At 42.3% G+C, this 19,213-nt stretch overlaps 1 protein-coding gene across 3 annotated transcripts in view; it reads right to left on the bottom strand.

The window, feature by feature from the left end:
• Positions 1-19,213, bottom strand: part of vps13b (vacuolar protein sorting 13 homolog B) — a 339,339-nt gene that overhangs the window by 188,843 nt on the left and 131,283 nt on the right. For all 3 annotated transcript variants that reach the window (XM_083990417.1, XM_083990416.1, XM_083990418.1), the window contains 3 exons: positions 18,701-18,810; positions 14,947-15,079; positions 1,509-1,642 (listed from right to left, as the gene is read on the bottom strand). In XM_083990417.1, the coding sequence (XP_083846543.1) occupies positions 1,509-1,642; positions 14,947-15,079; positions 18,701-18,810 (377 nt within the window). The remainder of the gene's footprint in view (positions 1-1,508; positions 1,643-14,946; positions 15,080-18,700; positions 18,811-19,213) is intronic.

Genomic DNA, 19,213 nt, shown 5'->3' with positions numbered 1-19,213 from the left:
TAAACAGCTCAATGGGTTGACATGGGACCTGGGCTCTGGAGAGTTACTTCAATTCACATGTGTCATGCTCTCTTTCATGTTTGACTGACATCAGTTTGTGTGGTCCTTGCAATGAGAATTAAGACGAATTAAAGTCGCTGGAATTGTGCATCATTTGCTTTTGTTTACATGCACAGAGAAACTTCTTTACAAGCCATATTCCAATCAAAGGCTAATTTAGATGTTTACCTGCACTTTGTATCCATGTTCCCTTGAATAAACCTGTTGATATAAAACTTCTGTCAACGTGTGATGAACAGTCCAACCCTAATTTGAAAATGGGATCCAGGTAAGTTACGATCCCCGTGGCGATGTGTGTTTCAGTGACCGTGTGCTACAGATAAACAGTTGCACATTGCAAACCAATATTCAGAAATGAACCCAACACAACACTGAACACAAAAACATCCTGCTGCCCAAATCAATAATGTTCCACACCAGGAAGGAACGGGTCATTAAAAAAACCTGTCCCATTCGCTACGCAAAAAACCTCATGCCAGTATCCCTGAGAGGTTTTTTTTAATTTAACTCAGAGGCAGAAAGGTTAAGTGTCGAGTGCATCAGCCAGGTTGGTTGTTGAAAAGACAAAGGAGGCCCAGAGTTAGAGGATTTCATCTACGCAGTGTGTGCGTGTCAGCGGTACTCAAACACACAAAGGGCTTCACAACTTTGCACGTAAAAAAACTAAACTTCATCAATACACCTGCATGAGCTTTACCATGTAGAAGACGATGTTTTGATGTGATAACACATCATCCCTCTCACTGCAGGTGTTAAGACTACAGCGTTTATGTGATAGACATGTTGCACCCAGCCACCCTCAAAACTACACCACCCAGGTCCCCAGCTGACGACTTTGTTCAGAGTTGTCAGTACAGTACCATACTTTCTGATGGTGCTAGTTGTGATATGGGCAAATCTAACTGGTCCATAATGGGTGGGATTGAACATATTCAGTTCAGACAGACAGAAAAGGGACATTCAGCCAGCCGGTCAACCAAAAAGTCAACTTACAGGCTTACTAATGAATAGAAAAGCTCCTTCCAGATGTGTGTGTGACAGCCAGTAACTACTGTTTAAGGTCAAGTCATCAAGGTCAAGTTGCAGGGTTGACCCTGGATGAGAGGTGGGGCACTCTCATCACAGGGCTGATATACATTTAGGGGTGGTGGCAAACATACAAGTAGAGTTCAATGACAATGGCACCCACTGTATGGATAATTCAGAGGCACCAATTACCCTACTTCATGTTTCTAAATTGTGGAAGGAAGCGGAAACACCCCACAGGTATGCGAAGATTGTGCAGAGGCCTCAGAGAAAAGCTCTAGCTCCATGCTGCATTGGACCTTTCACTAAGGAGCAATGACATAGGACTGTCATTCAGCCTGGCAGAGGACTGTTTTATCTTGTACACATGTTCCTATACATATATGAGGAAGCGAAGTTGAGCGTATGGTGAAGTTTGGTACCTGTAAAGTTAGACGTTTCACAGCATCCCAGGCATGAGCTATGAGCTCCTTCATTCTTTCCTCTGAGCTGGTCCACGACTCCACCGCGGCCGTATCAGGCATCACCTTCATTGGGATCGACAGGGGACGTGATTCTGGGGGAAAAAAGAAGGTGAGAAAGACAAAGTACATGGGATTATTTTAAAACAGGCGTATTATCCAAACACATCAGTTGGACTGTGCACATCCAGTCCTGATGTGAGTTAAGATTTATTTAACCTTTCGGTCTGGGGCTGAAATACCCTCTTCACCACAGAAGTATTAAATAAAAATCCATAAATGGTGCATAAGAAAATCCACTGTCCTGCTATTCATCATTTATTTAACTCTCTTCATAATTCACTGTTATTTTCATTTGTTGTACAACAGTATCATGTTATATGATGTTTAACTGACACTTCATTGAGGTGATGTAATGTTGGCAGGTTTCTTGTCTCCAACAGTGGGAGAGAGGGAACTATAAGAGCTGGGAGAATGCACACATGCACAGAAAACACACACACATTTTTACATCTATCTTTGTGAGGACATTCACTCATATCCGCCAGCTCTTTACCCTAAACCTTATCCATCACAACTAAACGCCTAAAGCCAAACCATACCCTAAACCAAAAACAAGGTCTAAACCCTCAAACCGCCTTTTGAAGTTGTGAAGGAGCAGCCAAAATGTCCCAAAATACTCTATATACTCTATGTCCTCACAAAGAAACCAGCAGACACACACACACATGCAGTATCCTAGACATTACACGTCCTAGTATTCCTGCTGTGGTCCAGACGCAGGCCGATTGTCAGAGCTGACACTCATGGCAACAGACAAGCATAGAAATCACACAGCAACAACAACACCCCCATACTGCAGACTCGGCTTTGCACGAATCATATAAACCCGAGGGTTGAAAACACACGTCCAGCGTTCAGGAGGAGACAGCGCCTGTCTTCCCTTCCTCCTCCTCCGAGAGGAAGACGGACAGATGATAAAGAAACCAAGAGGTACAGAAGCAGAAACAGAGGCATATAGACACAGAACACACATTCTCCCAGGTTAGCCCGAGGTCTGTGGATGTTAAAGCCATCAGGGCGTCAGAGGTGAGGGAAGGCTGGAAGAGGGGAAAGGGGGGGGGTCTCTCTCTGAAGACACATTAAGACATATTCCATGATTTAAAGGTCTGCCTTGCTCAGCAGCTCTATCCCACAGTTGTCATGAAACGGCGGCGGGCGGTGATGTCACAGCGCCTCCATGCCTCCTCTAGATACCGCACTCAACAACAGCCGAGTGGCGTTGGCATGGCAACAAGTGTGTGTTGTCAGGGATATGAATAAAAGGATGGTTAGTTTATATTGTACCCTGGTTTGGGTTTTTTTTTTTTTCATCGTGGCAGCTGGCCTAAAACCTGTGGGTGGGAGTGTGTTGTCTCCGTGTGTGTGTGTGTGTGTAAGTATACAGCTATATGACTAATACTCGCAGGTGTGCGTGTGTATGTGTGTGTGTAAGTGTAAGAAAAGGAGACTGGAAGCCGAGATCATCGCGTCTGGATTCTCTTACAGTATTTTCTCACACTCAGCATCCAGGTGCCTCGGGCACTTGGGGACTATGAAATAGACTCTATTTGTCATGATGCCTACACTCAGCGTTGCATCACTGCATTCTGTGCACAGCACCTCAACCACAATGCACATCTCATGCATCCGATGACCGCTTTTTTCCAAGCCTACTGTTACGGTACCTTCCTTCCTCCCGCCCTCCCTCGTATTTGTCGGCTACCATGTTCCTGTGAGCCATGTACATAACCTAATTCTAGCATTCATATACTTTCAAATATCCACACAGTCACAGATGGCAACAATTGACTTTGACAGGACAGATTGTGTTTCATGGACTGTCTTTGACTGAGTAATGTGCAGAGAGTGCTGCATAAACCGCTGTGATATCATTGGGTTGTCAATAGTGTTTTGTTGCACAGGGCCGTGTATGTGTTAGAGTAATCCTGTCACTGCGCATTACAGAGCCGTTTCCCCGTTCAGCTCTGCAGGGGATCCACACGGACATGACAGAGCTCTGTCGCTGCCACTCTCTGTCATGCAGCCCGGCCGTCTAGATCAGGGAGGCAGGAGTGGATGCTGCACTACCAGAGCCTGAGAGACGATCCAACTGTGTGTGCACATGTGAAAATCAATACAATTCTTTTGATTTAAATGCATAATTATGAATTTGTCAGGTTACATCTGCAACATACAGCAGCTTTGGAACTTTTTAAGGCTGCAACTAACGATTGTTTTCATTATCGATTAATCAGTTGATTATTTAAATGATTAATCGATAGTTGTTTGGTCAATAAAATGTTAAAAAATGTTGAAAAATTTCAATCAGTGTTTCCCAAACCACAAGATGACGTCCTTAAATGTCTTGTTTAGTCCACAAACCAAAGAGATACTCAGTTTATTGTCATAAAGGAACAAAGAAACCAGAAATATTCACATTTAAGAAGCTGAAATTAGATAATTTTGACTTTTTTCCTAAAAAACTACTCAAACTGATCACTCGATTATCAAAATAGTTGACGATTGATTGACTTAATTTAATTTAATTGTTGCAGCTCTAGAACTTTTAAAAATTGACATAATGTCACGGTGAAAACATATTTTAAGAAATTTCAGAAAATAAATGAAAAATCGCCTACAAAAGTATTCAGACCTCTTACTGTGGCCCTTAGAAATTCTGGCCAGGTGTATGGTGCATTATACACTCGCATACACTGTAAATGTGATTTCATTATGTATAATGTGCAGTGAGCATTAATAAAAATGTATAAGTGGGCACACACTTGTGAGCACGGAGCAGATAGGTAGACTATAAATTAATTCACCTTACAGGACGCTGACCTACACTCACCTGAAATCAACATTACCTTCATAAATATATTCTTTTTCCTCATTTTTAGAGGAACCCATCACTCTTCTTGAGATTATTACTTTTTGGCCAGGCCTCAAAGGTGGTACTGGGGGCAGGCCAGACTGTGAAAGTCCTTCCCTATAGAGCAAGTCTGCTAGGCTAATCAGCAAGTGTGCTAAAGTACAGTGCATAGGCAGTAACAATGCAAAGCCAGCCTGCATGCAGCTCTCTCGTTTTTGTTTTAAATACCATTCCAGGACTCTGTTTGTTAATCCTGGGGTCATTATTTGGAATGAAACTGCCATATCTTATTATAGTGACTTGGCGCCTGCCATTTCAGCAAGGGAGGGGGGATTGAGAGAAAGACAGAAGCAGGCAGGGACAAAGAATGAGAAAGACAGAGAGAACTAAGAGGTCTAAATTCAAATGGAGGAGAAATATGACAGGAGCGCCCAAAGCTCTTAAACCTGCCCAGGCCTAACAAGTCCTGAGAGTCCTCTTAAAGTGGGGTTATTCCCCCTGCCTCGTGCCATCTCAGCCATGTCCTTATTTTCACCCTCTGTCAGGCCATTAGGCTAATATCTTATTGGCCAAACTCTGACCATACACCCTCTCCCTCTCCGTTCTCTCCCTTGTTTTGTTCTTTCTCACTCTCTCCAACCACTCCCTCTCGTCTCTCTCTCTCCCAGTGTTCAGCTGGTGTGTGAAGCCGTGGGTCCAGTCCCCTATAAAAATTCTCGTGTTCTGATGGTGATTATTCATCCTCTTTAACAGCTCCATCACATCTCCCAGCAAAGTGAAAGGCCAGGGTCTTTGAAGCCCTGCAAGCAACTGAGCATGTGTCAAGTGATCAGAGCGAAGGCAGAGACCAGCCCCCCATTACAACATGTTGACTTTAAGGCGAGAAACAAATCAGTGTTGCCTGACTTCATGATGTACAACACAACACCAGCCACACAGCACAGTAACATGGCTGTAAAACGTGTGAGGGCATGTGGTGTGGTGAATGTAAATCACACATGCGTGCAATAATGTGCACTTCACAACCGACACACACACACACAGTCACTCTGATACAGTGCTGGAGAACTCACTACTACAGATCCAAGCCCCTACAAAAACAATAGCACAAGGCCATCCACACATCCTGAGAGGTTCATCTCTACAGTCTCAGTGGTGGATCTCAGGGCAGAGAGCGCTATCTTACTGGAATATTCCCTATTACAAATGGTTTACAGTGCGATGAAGTGTTGTATATTCTATTACAGCTGCTTGCAGAGGCAGCCATGGGGCTCTTTAATAAACCTGCCTGCCTATTTGTTTTGGATGCAACTCTGTGTTTATTTAAATATTTACGTGCTTCCATTTGTTCAGTGTTTTCTGAAGCCATCGCGAAAGAAGCGATGGTGCGAAGTGGTACTGTAGGCAGCGCCGGGAAAGAGCTTTGGTCTTACCCACACATACTGCATCCATATGCACACTGACTGTACTGTAGGTTGTCTTTCTGCCAGCTGTGCTTTTTTGGAAGTCCCCGCACCAATCAATTTTAAAATGGAGAGAAAAAACTTTCTTCAAGCATCTGCAGACTCTGATGTGTCTGGCAAGAAGCGGGAAAAAGGATCACACACGTTTATCACAGTGCTTGTTATCACTTTCATAATCATTATCAGAGTTCAGAGAGATCATGCACAACATTGTGATCCAATCTAAACCTCATTGAGGAGAGGAGAGGAGGATGAGATCCATGACACACCACATGAAGAATGAAAACAAAAAGGCAGGTCTTCTCTCAGCGACACACCACGAGACACTTTGAAACGTCTCAAGACAGTTTTCCGATCCCCCTCCTCCTGTTCCTGTCGTCTCAACTAAACCCCCTCCCCTCCAGTCTCCAGCCTCCAGCCTGCACACTAATCCACACTGTGTCTGATGAACCACAACTCAACCCCCCGACTTCCCCCTCTGCTCCTCTCACTTCAACCTCAAAAGCCACAGCCAACATCCATAAAGTCCTAATACCCTTATCATTCATGAAAAGCAAGAAAAGGGATACATGAGGACAAGTCCGTCCTGGAAACCAGAGAGAGGGACTACGCCGGACTCATCAGAGTCAAAGACAAGTAGACAAGTAGAGTACCCTAACCCTACAATCAGTCCTCTCAGTGAGGAGGGGGTGGGTGGGTGGGTGGGGGGTGGGCTATCTCATTATTCCTCCTTTTTCTTGTTTTCTTTCCCTGCTCCAACCATCATTACCTTGATAAATTATTGACTTTACCAGAAAAATTAAACTATATAAATAACTCCACAATGAAAATATTATCCCCTTCTGAAAAGCTCACGGCAGCCAATAAAAACCTGCCTGACTTCCATCAGGCTACTTGGGCTCGGACTATAGTTATGTATGTCTGTGTAGTTCTCTCTCTCTCTCTCTCTCTCTCCCTTCTATACGTGTATATGCATGTATATATTAGTTTCTCTCTGCTGTTTCTTTCTTCAAAATGTATTAATTTATGTCTTTCTGTGATATACTATATGTCTCTCAACCATGAAACCTTTTTTTTTTTTTTTTTCCCTCCTCATGTTCCACGGTTGAGATCACAGAAAAGTCATCAGTTCGGGAACGTTTTTAAAAGCAACACAACTCTCTGACAACCACCACCTAACTCGCAGATTAACAACATGACCGATGCAAATACTTGAGCTTTTTTCTCTCTTTTCTTTCCTTTCTTTTATTTCTTTCTTTCTGATCCTTCCGAGTAAACAGGAAAAAACACATCTAATCTTATCATCCAGGCCACTAGCAGACAGGAACAAAGACAACAGTTCTCGCTCCAACTTTCAAGAAACCGCTGCCAGATCGGAGGATAGGTTTCTCAGCGAAGGAGGTATGTCCTCCGAGCGCCAACGGCTAATTTTAGAACTGAAAAGAAAAGCCAATGAGATCATTACTCTGGTAGATGTTAGAGAACAATGAGAAGCTCGGGACTTGGGAGGCTCTCAATCAGAAACGTGGTGCTGCTGCCAACAAGAACATTCATTAGGGACAAATAAAGAAAATACTTAGAGGCTAGTTTTATGTGAACCAATTTGTGGTGTAATTGTGCGGGCAGACACAAATGGACCTCAAACTGAGGAGAAATGACTTGTTTTCAAAGTCGTCGTTCCATGGCCTCCCCTGTAAAGGATAATGACACAAAAACAACTGTTAACACTTCTGTGATGATGTTACTAAGCAACATTCAAACCCGATGCATGATGTGAATGAAACGAGAAGGTCTTGTATTTAGGTTTTTTTTTTTTTTTTTCTTAAATGAGGTCAAAAACCTCAGCCTCTATACTCTATCATTGGAGTATTTTATACCATTAACAAAAATCCCGATGAAATGACTAATATCATTAACTATCCTCGACACAAACCAGAGCCATGCAGCTATGAAGGGGAGAAGAGTGTGTGCGCCACTCTGTAAGAAGAACCAGAGAAACATGATTCATTGTGTGATGAACGGCCATCTTAATTGCAAACCTGTGTGTGTAAATGTGTGTTTAGTAACATGAAAATACCTTTAATATCTTTTATCATGCGCTCATGTGTTCAAAGTCAAAGTCTCTGTCATCAGCTGGGCCTGGCTTCGGTCCAGCTCCAGCTCAATCTGTGGTGCCTTTATACAGCAATATGTACCGTGTTTATTTAACATGTGCAATGACCAAAACCAGAAAAGTAAGAGAGACAGAGTGAAATATTTAGTTGCCAAACGGAGTTGAGTGGATATGGACATTGAGATTCCAGCTTGGGCAGCCCCACCGCCCCGGTATGATATCACCATGCCCTCAGTGCTTTCTGGGGAAATGATCTGCAGTGAACTGGTTCTGTGTGTCTCTGTACATTTGCCTACACATTAACAGGCACCTTCCAAAAAAGCCTACAGGAAAGTCCCCCTTGATTACTACGAAACTGTAGCTAGGCTGAATGTGGTAACAAAACAACATAACACTCTCTTTACATCATAAAAGTGCCAGGCATGTGTTCAAACGGCCAATTGGAAGCAGGGACATCTAGCTAGCGAGTGCAATTGTTCTTGAGGACGCTTTGAACTGCTGAAAAACTCTGAAAATCATTTTCTTCCAGCGGATTATGATTTATTCGATTAATTCCCCAAGGTGATTTTCTGTTGAGGAAATCAATAGCACCAGTGGAAAACTATGATAATCAATAGACACAGAAAAAGGGGAGCTGCTCCCGCCAACTTCTAATAAGGTGAAACGAAACACCACTCTATATCAATATTACATACATCCAGCACATTAGGTAGTTTAAACTCATAATAGTATTTCAACCGGCTATACTTTGGCATTGTGTGTTAATAAGTTACATTTTCGCATTGGGCACTTTAATGCAAAGTTAGTGTGTATTTAGTTCTTTAGCGTCTTGTGGTTGCAGGGCCCAGCATGGTGTACAGTACATCGCAAACCGCATAAACTTAGTGTTGTGAAAATATATCTGCTTAGGTAAGCTAAACTTTGGATTCAATACATGTTATTGTTACTTAATTTGCAATAAATGCCAATATAAAGGTTCCTATAAGAACCTCATGACGCCCACGTCTGAAGGCCAACTGAGCAGCAGCACCAGTGGCAGTCCAGTTGGCTCGCTGCTGCTGTTGAGCCTCACACAAGTCACATGTTTATTCCCATGGCATCCCTGTGAATGGCAGTTCAAACACATGTTGACTCCAACTGGCAAGAAACCTGCAAATCTCCCCCTCTGTTTACCTCGATAGATGACTGAAGACTGAAAAGTGAAACGTCTGCTGCTGTGATTACAATCCCCCCACCACCACCCCACCCACTGTTAGAGTCCCGTGAGAAAATATATAATAAACATGCAGCTAAAATTGACTTTGACATATAACTGGACATGTATTTGAGAATCGCATTAAAACAGACACTTAAGAGCTATTGATCTAAGTGCCAGATGATAATCTAGAAAAACAGAGGTCAGAACCCAGGACATTAGTCAGACCACTCACTTTCTACGATTGCATAAATTCATTTTTTTCACTCATCAATCAATCATCACCATCATTATACACGATATACATATGATATCATATTGACACAAGAATCCAAGCAGTGATTACAGTCGTATTGAGTCTTCTTGAGTATGATGCAACAAGCTTTGCACCTCTAATGTGCAGATTTTCTTCCCACAGATCTTCTTCAGTTCTGCCAGGTTGGATGGAGACAGACACGAAAAAGCTCAGCGATCTTGGCTGAAGGACACCAAAGCAATGCTGCATTTTGTTGACAGTGTGCTTTGGAGCATTGTTTGTTGTTCTATTGGAGGGTGAACCTGGATCAGAACAGTACTGATGAGCTGGGGATGGTTATTGTCCCTCATCCAGAGAGTTGTTGCTGGATGTACATAGATCAAAATTGAAGACCAAGGGCGATCGTGCCTTCTCTGTGGCTGCTCCCAAACTCTGGAACAGCTTGCCACTACATGTTAGACATGTGGGATCCATAGAGAGGTTCAAGTCTGCTTAAAAAACACATCTTTTCTCCTTGGTCTTCGGATCTACAGAGACCTCTAACCCAGCCTAGTTTTGTCAAAATACCTATGTGGATGTTTTTCTTGTTTCTTGCACATGCATTCTTTGGGTTTTTGTCTCTGCTCTGTGAAGCACTTTGGATGACAGTTACAGGTCTTTTTAATTGAGTTATATAAATAAAAGTGAACTTGAACTTGAACTCTGTTTGGAGCTCAGCCAGAGTGACCATTAGGTTCCTGGTCATCTATCGTCTCCACCTCCTGACTCCTCACTTTGTCCAGGAGTCCTTACAGAGACGAGTGTCTGCCTTTCCAAAACCATGTCAAATCAATCATATCTACTTGTGGAGATTGATGAGTGAAATAATGAATTTAAACAACTTCATTTCCACTGACTATGGCTGGACTGTGTCAACAACCAAATTCACATTTAGGCTGTTCTCATTTCCATTGAATCTGTTTTCCAACAATGGAACAAGTTCAAAATTATCACCGAAACGTGACCTATTAAGACTTCATGTTAACCAGCACGCGCCAACACGACACTTCCAAGCTGCTGCTACATTAAAATCCTTATTTTATAGTCATGATGTCATCGGACAAAATCACCATAAGACAATGGCTACTCTGCCACTTTGGCCATATTCACTTGTCATACGATCATTCGGGGAGAGAGGCAGCTTAAATAGAGAGGTGTGTCTGCAGAGGAAAAGCTTGACCTCACACTCGCGGGGCGATGCTGGTGACTCCGCTCGACGGAAAATGTCTGAGGTTCGTCCAAACTGCTGCTACATTTGTCGCTAGGTGCTTTTCTGTCTCTAACAGACTGTTAAAAGTTGAGAGCTCTTGAGAAAACACCATTCTTATACACACAGTTTTGAATTTTTATCATTCACTCAGTGAGCAACATTCGTGTTTACAGGGAACTATCATGGTCCAGTCATTAAATAATGTCTTTCTGTGTACACATTGAAAAAGGAATATGAGCTGGGTCATCTAAATCCATTTCTTAGAGCACAAGTTTGTTTGTTTTTTCAGTGCAAATTATTAATGTCTCTGTCAAAGTTTGTTTTAACTTTTTTAACATCAGCAATATTATAATTATAATTATAAGTATTTGTCAAAGTATGATATATTGAAGACGATGTGATTTCCTGTGTGTATTTTGTGTTGTTCCTCAAGGACCCCAGGAAGACTAGCGGGTTACTATGGTACCAGCAAATGGGGATCCTTAATAAACAATTAAACAATTACACAATTAAAGCTAAAGATATAATAACCTTTAGTTGTCATTTCAACACTGCATTCACATCTCCTACATATAAACATATGTCGTTGATCCAACCAAAGCTAAATGGGTAGATTAGATGTCTACTCAGAGATAGGTTTGAAGACAAATGCTGGCCTTGAAATGAAGTCTGTCTTGCTGACAATAAAAAGCAGAGGTCGGTTTTATGTTCAGTTAACTGTCAACAAACTAGAAATACCACAAAAAAAACAACACAATACACCAATAACAACGTTTGAGTGAAGAACCGATCCTGCCCAGTGTTTTTCTTCTAGCCTAACAGCGAGACCAGAGAGAGCTCCCATCATCTCCCTCCTGTTTAAACATCCAGGTCCTTATTCACAGTGTGCGCCACACATGGTAAAGCAATTAATAAATCATCTTTAGAGAGCCTAATTCTAATCATAACATGTTAGATGTCAACAGCTCTTCTCATGAAATGACTGGGGGAAAGCTTTACAAGGAAAAAATCCACCCTAACAACACATACCCGCATATGTTATTCCCATGACCTTGAACCATGGCAAAACCATGGTTCTGAAGTTTCACACTCACAGGGTGAACATATGTGAAATTTGTTTTTTGGGTGGATTTTTACCTGAATGGCCGCAGGAAACACAACTTTCCTTAAAAAAAAAAATTCTGCATTACACAACTATTATCCAAAGCATCCATTGTGTTCCTATCAGGATAAATCGGTCTACCTATCAAGTATCTGCGTGTTAAATGTGTACCTTACTGTGGTCAGCCCACCCTGGGGAATATGAAGATTTAACATTACATTTATCATCCCCCTATTAATCACAGGAACAATGGATTATTAAGAGAAATGAGGTGGAACAGAATTTCAAATGTATGAATCTCAGCGTATCAAGTATCACCACGATCCAACAAGCCTGGAAGATGTGGAGTTCCTGTTTTTCTTTCATGGCTCATGACATGAAATTGTCTTTTTCATACAGAGAAACAAAATAGTTAATTACAGGAACAGGAACACATTATTATGTAACAAGGATGTGGGATGAGGGAACAGAGTACCTGCTGCACTGCAAGCTTCTCGATAGTGTTGAGCTGCAGTTTATCAAGATCCTGTGACGGCAGGGAGGCTTATTGTTTCAGCATAATTAAAACCACAAGGGCTAAATGCCTTTTCTTATTCTGATTGCTCACGGAAACAATTTGTAACGTTTCATTACATCTACTCCTGTAACACTGACTGCAGTAATTTCCAGAGAAGATGCTATTCATTTACGTACAAGCTCCATTCCAGTGCGGAGAGCTGGAAGAGTGGAAGTGCTAAAGGGCTGGATTTGAACAAAATACTGTACCAGCGCCCGGTGACCAACGTCTTGTTTTCACTTCAAAGAGAAATATTTGGATAAGAAAGAGCTTGAGTCCGACTCAGTGTATGTTTCTCACTGACTAATGCAACTTAACAATAAGATGCCCTATACAAATATTTCAAACACTAAATGCTCTCAGGCCAGATGTGCTGTCCACTTCTCACTTATCTAGCATACCTTCATTTACAAACATCTGTGTGGGAGAGACAGAGCGAGACAGAATGACAAATATGCAAACAAGCATGACTAAGAAAGAAAAAAGGCCGCAAGAAAAAAAGAAAAGAAAATCCTAACAGAAAGACAAACACAAAGCTAGCCAGACAGAAAAACAGCTTCACAAACAGGATGGACAAGCAGTCAGAGAGAGATGGACAGCTGGCGGACAGGAGGCCATGCACGTTGATAATCAGTGTTTAGTGTTGCTGACAAGCCGCAGCCTGATGCAGCTTTGTGTGCAGCGCCGTAGCCAAGGTGACTATTTACTGACAAAGCTCTAATGAGAGAATATACTGCTGAGATGTGAGTAAGCAAAGATGCTGTGGTATGGAAAAGCCATTAGTGCATATTGGATGAAACAAGGAACAGAGGGAAAACCAGGAGGAAAAGGCGGCGTGACCTTTCAGCTGTGAGCTTTTAAAGCGAGCGAGGAAAGAACTCTAATGGCCTTTTTTTAGACTCTGAAATGTCAAAGGAGCATTTTTCCTATCAAAACACTTGACATGGGGGAACGTCATACACATGCAATGTTATTTACAGCTACAGGATGACTTCACCCAAAACAGGGAATTATCACTCCTGTTGGGAACACATTTCCCAGGAACTTAAAAAAGAGAGAGAGAGAAAAAAAAAGACAAACAACTACTTGCTTATTTCCCCCGACTCGTCACTGCGATGCTTTGGCAGAGAACGTTTCAACCGTTAAAGTGTTTAGAGGACCTGGAGCCTAAACACTCGGAGAGTCAAACAACAGAGACTGGGAAAGGCCTTTTAATGTATTTATTTATTCATTTTTTAAACTGTGTGACTAATTCAGTTAAAAGACGCAAGCCAAGACATTCCACTGGATCGTATTCATTAAAATATCTATAGAGGAACATGAGAGGTGGCCTATTAGGTTTATAAATAACCACAAGAATTAAATGAAAACCATTTCTGCAGTGAGCGAGGAGGCTCTGCGCTGTGTCATGGACAGCTCCTAAACACAGCGACTGCTCCAGCCATCCACCCAGGTACGAGTGTAAGAGTACATGTAGGCTGTACAGTAAGTGTGTGTGTGTATGTGGATGCAATATAACATCCCTGAGGTCCACTAAACAGATACCTCACTCTAATGAAAATACCATTACAAGGGCTTTTTGCACTACATTTGTACACTTGATGAATGAGCGTGAGAATACGGCGCTGACCTGTCGTGCTGCAATCAAGGGGAACCTGCTGCTGGGCCTCACTCTGTGTTTCTGACACTAAAACAAACGATCACATCCTTCACACTAAACTCAAACTAAATCTACTCTGTCCTCCCTCGTCTCCGTCCTGCACTCCTCCTCTGCTGCTCTTGTTTGTCCATCTCCATCAAAAGTGTTCAGAGTTTCCTACTTAGAGATGGCATCCACTTGGAAAATTCTGGAGTGGCTCTAAAGGAAAGGAAAGTCTACAGCAGCGCTGCGTGACTGCGTGAGTGTCCACGGGTCACATGTGCAGATACGTACCTGTAGAGACCTGCCTGTGAATATAGTATGCTTGCATATGTGTAAATGTGTGTTATTGGATTTGCACATGTGTGTGTGTGGACAGAACATTATGATGGGTTGGTGTTGAGTGGAAAACTGGCCGTAGAGGAAGCTTCACGCAGCCAAGTCACTCATTGATTCTGGGCATCCAGAGCCCACAGAGCCATAAGTAGTACAACCAGAGGAGGAAACACAGAGAGGCACATGCCTGGATGTGTGGTGGTGTCCTCTGAGAAACGGGTTCACTCGGTTGTCAGCGAGTTGTCGTCGTTGTGTTATGTAACAGCAAAAAAGTAACGTGGCACGATTGCATAGAAACAAGGTTAAATACTGTTGTTATTCCACTACTGAAAGACTGCATCATTAAACACACAAACAGTGGCAGTAATTGCAAACGTCGGGGGAGAAGTAAATGTCACTGCGCTTTTCATCTGAATATTAATCTTTATACCAAACACCGAGCCAAACCTATTCCCTTTATGTGTGTAAATCCTCCGCTGTGCAGATTTAATGTTATGGTATCATATGATGTGCAAAGTCACAGTGAGATCTTAAATATTATATCTGTGGAGCAGAGTGTGGGGCTGGCAAACCTACCTGTGACTGTTTTGGTTTTGACTGGGCTGCTGGCATAGTCTGAGGCCTGGTTGGAGGGCTGCTTGGCCAGCGGTGTGCTCCCGACTGACGCCTCGTCCTCTCTCCTCTTGGCCAATGAGGCTGGACCGGGATTCTGCAATGACATCACAGCATGACATAACACCTGTGAGGTCATAGGAAGGTAAACAACAAATCGCATGAATGTATTTCCAATAAATGTGGTTTTATTTAGTCTTTGAAAAAAAATTTAAAGGAGTATGTTAGAAGGTGTAAGAGTGTTATGTTTTTTAACATCCCTGTTGCTGTGTTAGTTTAGGCATTATGGCCGACTTATGAAGTCAGTATTGTTTGTTTTTTGATAAAAGATAAGTATTTAATAACAGTTATTGAACACTGTCTTCTGTGCACTTATTTGAAATGAGAAATATGACCATAAATGTCTTATAATAATAATAAAAATTAAATTAAGTGTCAGTGCTCATGAGTGAGAGAACAAAGAATTGCTAACGTACATAAACAAAAATATAATAATCAGTGTTGTGCAGAGTAGCAGCGTCTCTTTGTTTTGGTTACAGTCCCCGTTAAACAAAGTTACTCAGTAGTCACAGTTTATGAGCTGCAAGTTGTAAAGTAGGAAACAACGTTTCTCTGCATTTTCCCCACTGAGCCTGACTCGGTTCCTTTTCTTCTCATAAATGGTCCCAACCTCACTGAACACCAAGTCTCACAAATCATGGAGCTAATGTTACTGTTTACAATACCAAACTATTTCTGTTTGTATTGTCTCATTCAAAGATGGGCAGTAAATGTAATTATACAGACAGTAAACACTCTAAATGCTGTTTAAGAGCTGCAGTAATTAACTACTTTGAGCTTTCAAAGCTCAGAGTTTCAGTCCTATTATTTCACTCCACCAGCTACATTAACTACAATCCCTGTCTATAGTGTCTGTGTACACTTTTTGTTAAATTGGCTGATGCGATTATGAAAAAAAGAACCATCATAAATAGGCCTATCAATAACACAGTGCAAGAAAGACAGTGAGGGAGGCAGCAGGAGAGAGAAAGAGGAAAGAAAAATGCTGTGGAACACAAGAGAGGCATCCAAGACCAACAAGGACTAGTGACAGCTCCCTGTTTTTTTGAGCAGTCTCCCATGCTGCTGGCAGGCACACGCACACACACACTCACGCACAGACACACACACACGCACACACAAACACACACACACACAGATTGCTGAAAGACAGAAGACTGGAAGATTGGTCTGAAATAAGGAAACCCCATTAGCATCAGCCAGCAGCACCACTAGGCTATGATGCAGCTGCACAAGGCCACAGGCCAACCACGTACTGCAGCCTGTGTAAACACACACACACGCATGCAAACGCACACACACACGCACACACACACACACACACACACGTACTGATGCAGTTGTTTTTCAATGACTGGGTCAAGACCCAAATGCCGGTTGTGGTAACATTAAAAATGGGCCCCCAAATTACATTAGTATTTGAAGCTACCGACTGAGGTATGAGGCCAAATCCCTCTTAGTTTCTTGCAACTTAACATAGGGTGAATTTAAATAACATAAGGTCAGTAGGTTAGCTGCCCCAAAGGCAGGTTTGACTTGATCATATCATAATCAGGTTAAGGTCTCTGAGAATTGTTCACAATACTTTTTAGGTAGGGACACATAAACACTGTCTACAGCAGGAGGCTTTAACAACAAGTGGACGTTTGGAAAAAGAAAAACAGCCTAAAATACTCTGGGGACTTCGTATTATAGAGAATTCAAAGGTCACCAAAATACAATATACACAATCCATACGACCAATTTGACGGTTAATGTGTAACAGAAACATTGGTCGAAAAAGTTTGCACACTTCATGGAAAAATAATGTGCTCGGCCACATTTTAATACTTGGTGCTAAAAGCAGGTACAGTACATTACCCAGTGATCATCGCTCATACCTGCTGGATGACATAATATGAGCTAACTCCTTCACCACACATCCCAGGGGGGTTAAGCCAAGGCAAATGCCTGTTTGGTTTTCAACCTTTTTTTCCCCTTTCTCTCTCATTCTCTCTATCCGTTTCTCTTCAATATGTGCTTCCCCAGATCATCTGCCTGCGTCACAGGTTTCTCCTGTTTCCTGCTCGCTGTGGTGTGGTAGCTCTGATTTATTGTTAAATAAAACTCTTCAATCATGTTTTGTACTTTCTGTTGTGCCCTCATCTTACTATACACTATTTGTCCAGTTAGTTCATTCTCACATCTTTCTATATCTACCTATACTCAGTTTGATATTTTTCTCTTTGCTTCTCTTCCTCCTGTTTATCCTTTTTCCTAGTTGTATTTCTAACCACATTTATCTCATGTGGCCCTCGTCCATACCTCTAAATGTGCCTCCTTTGTTTAGTTTTCTGCTCCAAGTTCCGCTTTTCATCATTTCCTGCCATCCTGACACTAACTACTCAGCGTCCTTCACAGGCTGTTGAACGGCCTTCAGCTGGAAGCCTTGTCCAGGCAGCAAGGCCTTGAGAAGACCCTGACAGGCAGCTGAGGTATACGGCCTTACAAATCCATGAACACACACACGCGCACACAGACACACACTTGCTGCAGCATGTCCAGACACACAGCAGCCAATGTTGTGTATCCTTCACACTGGCTGCAGTTCAACTCATAACATGTGTTTAACCCCATACAGCAATAACCTCCAGAGTGAGGAGTTGGTGCAATTAACTCCCTCTCTCTTTGTCTCTCACACACATACACACACACACATGCCAACAGCCCTTCCAAACTGCAGGAGCCATAAAACAGAGCAACTCCGTGAAAAAAACACACACACACACACACAATAAAAGTATTACAATATGATACTTTCAAGTACAATATATATTTACGTGCCTTTATGGGGTGAACCTGTGCTATATCCACAGCAATCAGGCTGAGCATATCTGCTGTGGGTGCGTGTGTGTGTGTGTGATGGAGTGTGTGTAGTGTGGGCACAGAGCATTCAGTGTCCATAACCATCACCATGACCCCTGTCAAATAAATAGAGAGAGACTGGATGGAAGACAGGGAGCAAAGCACATGGAAAAAGGTAGCTGGGAAAGAGGGAGGGAGGCTGAATTACAGACATTTACATGAGCTGCAGACTCCAGTGCTTCCTCTGACATTGCCTTGGGAGAGGAGGGGGGGGGTCTCCCATTCTCCCAATACGACAGGAAAAAAGATTTTTTTTAAAAGAAGCTTTTTTTAATTTACTCACTTATTTAAAGGGGAATAGCACTAGTGTATCATAACAAAATATTGGTGAAATGAACGAGTTTTGCGGCAGATAATGTGTTATTTAGAGGCTGCATTGCGCTGCCCCGTGTACTCTGCATTATACGGATATGCGTCTCTCAGCTGGATCTAATTTCGTCGGAACGACTTGTAATGACACCAAAGTTATCTGGGTGAGTAAATGATCGTATTTTATGCTAGAAATAAGGTCCAGATTGTAAAAAAAAGGCAATTCCCCTTTAATTTCAGGGCCGGTTGATACATGTTCAGTTAAGTGCAATTAAAGTCAGTCAGTCAGTAGCGAGGTTGCTACTATAGCAGCTGTCACAGGGAGAATGATAGAGAAAGAAAAGGCCGACAACCACCCAACCTCAAAAAAATGCTGCCATCAACGGTCACATGAAGAACCAGGGAGGAAGAGGAAGAGAAAATGAGTGGGTTATGACTCATGTACCTGTTGCTGTTGCCTGCTGCTAACTCTGTGAGGTTGATAGAGCAGCCATGTGCAGAAGACAGGATCCATGTTGACGGCGATGCCCTGGACGCTGACCAGCAGCACTGCACCTGGACGACCACAGACATACAGAAAGAGAGAGAGAGAGAGAGAAAAAAGAGACAAATCAAAGATTTAATTGTGCAACTCTGAAGACATCAGAAGAAGAAAATCAAAGCCACGATGGACGAGCATGCAGTTCTTCCAAAAAAAATAAAAAAACTATTAGCGAGGGATATACTGTGCAGCTGTCCTGCCTTAACAAAATCAAAATTACTGTTCACAAACACAGTCCAATTGTTTGATCAACACAACTGATTCAATACGATCCAGATCAAGAAGAGATGCACAGAATTACTGACTGAGGTGGAAACTATGTGAACTTGCAGAGACGACACACACACACACAAAAAAAAGTTTCCGATGCTCCCGCTGCAATTACGGCTCTGAAGTAGGAAGGGCATCTATATGGAT

Source organism: Trachurus trachurus (assembly GCF_905171665.1).
Source record: "Trachurus trachurus genome assembly, chromosome: 16".
Taxonomy (NCBI): domain Eukaryota; kingdom Metazoa; phylum Chordata; class Actinopteri; order Carangiformes; family Carangidae; genus Trachurus; species Trachurus trachurus.
Note: the sequence above shows the minus strand (reverse complement) of the source record. Positions and strands in the feature narration are given on the sequence as shown.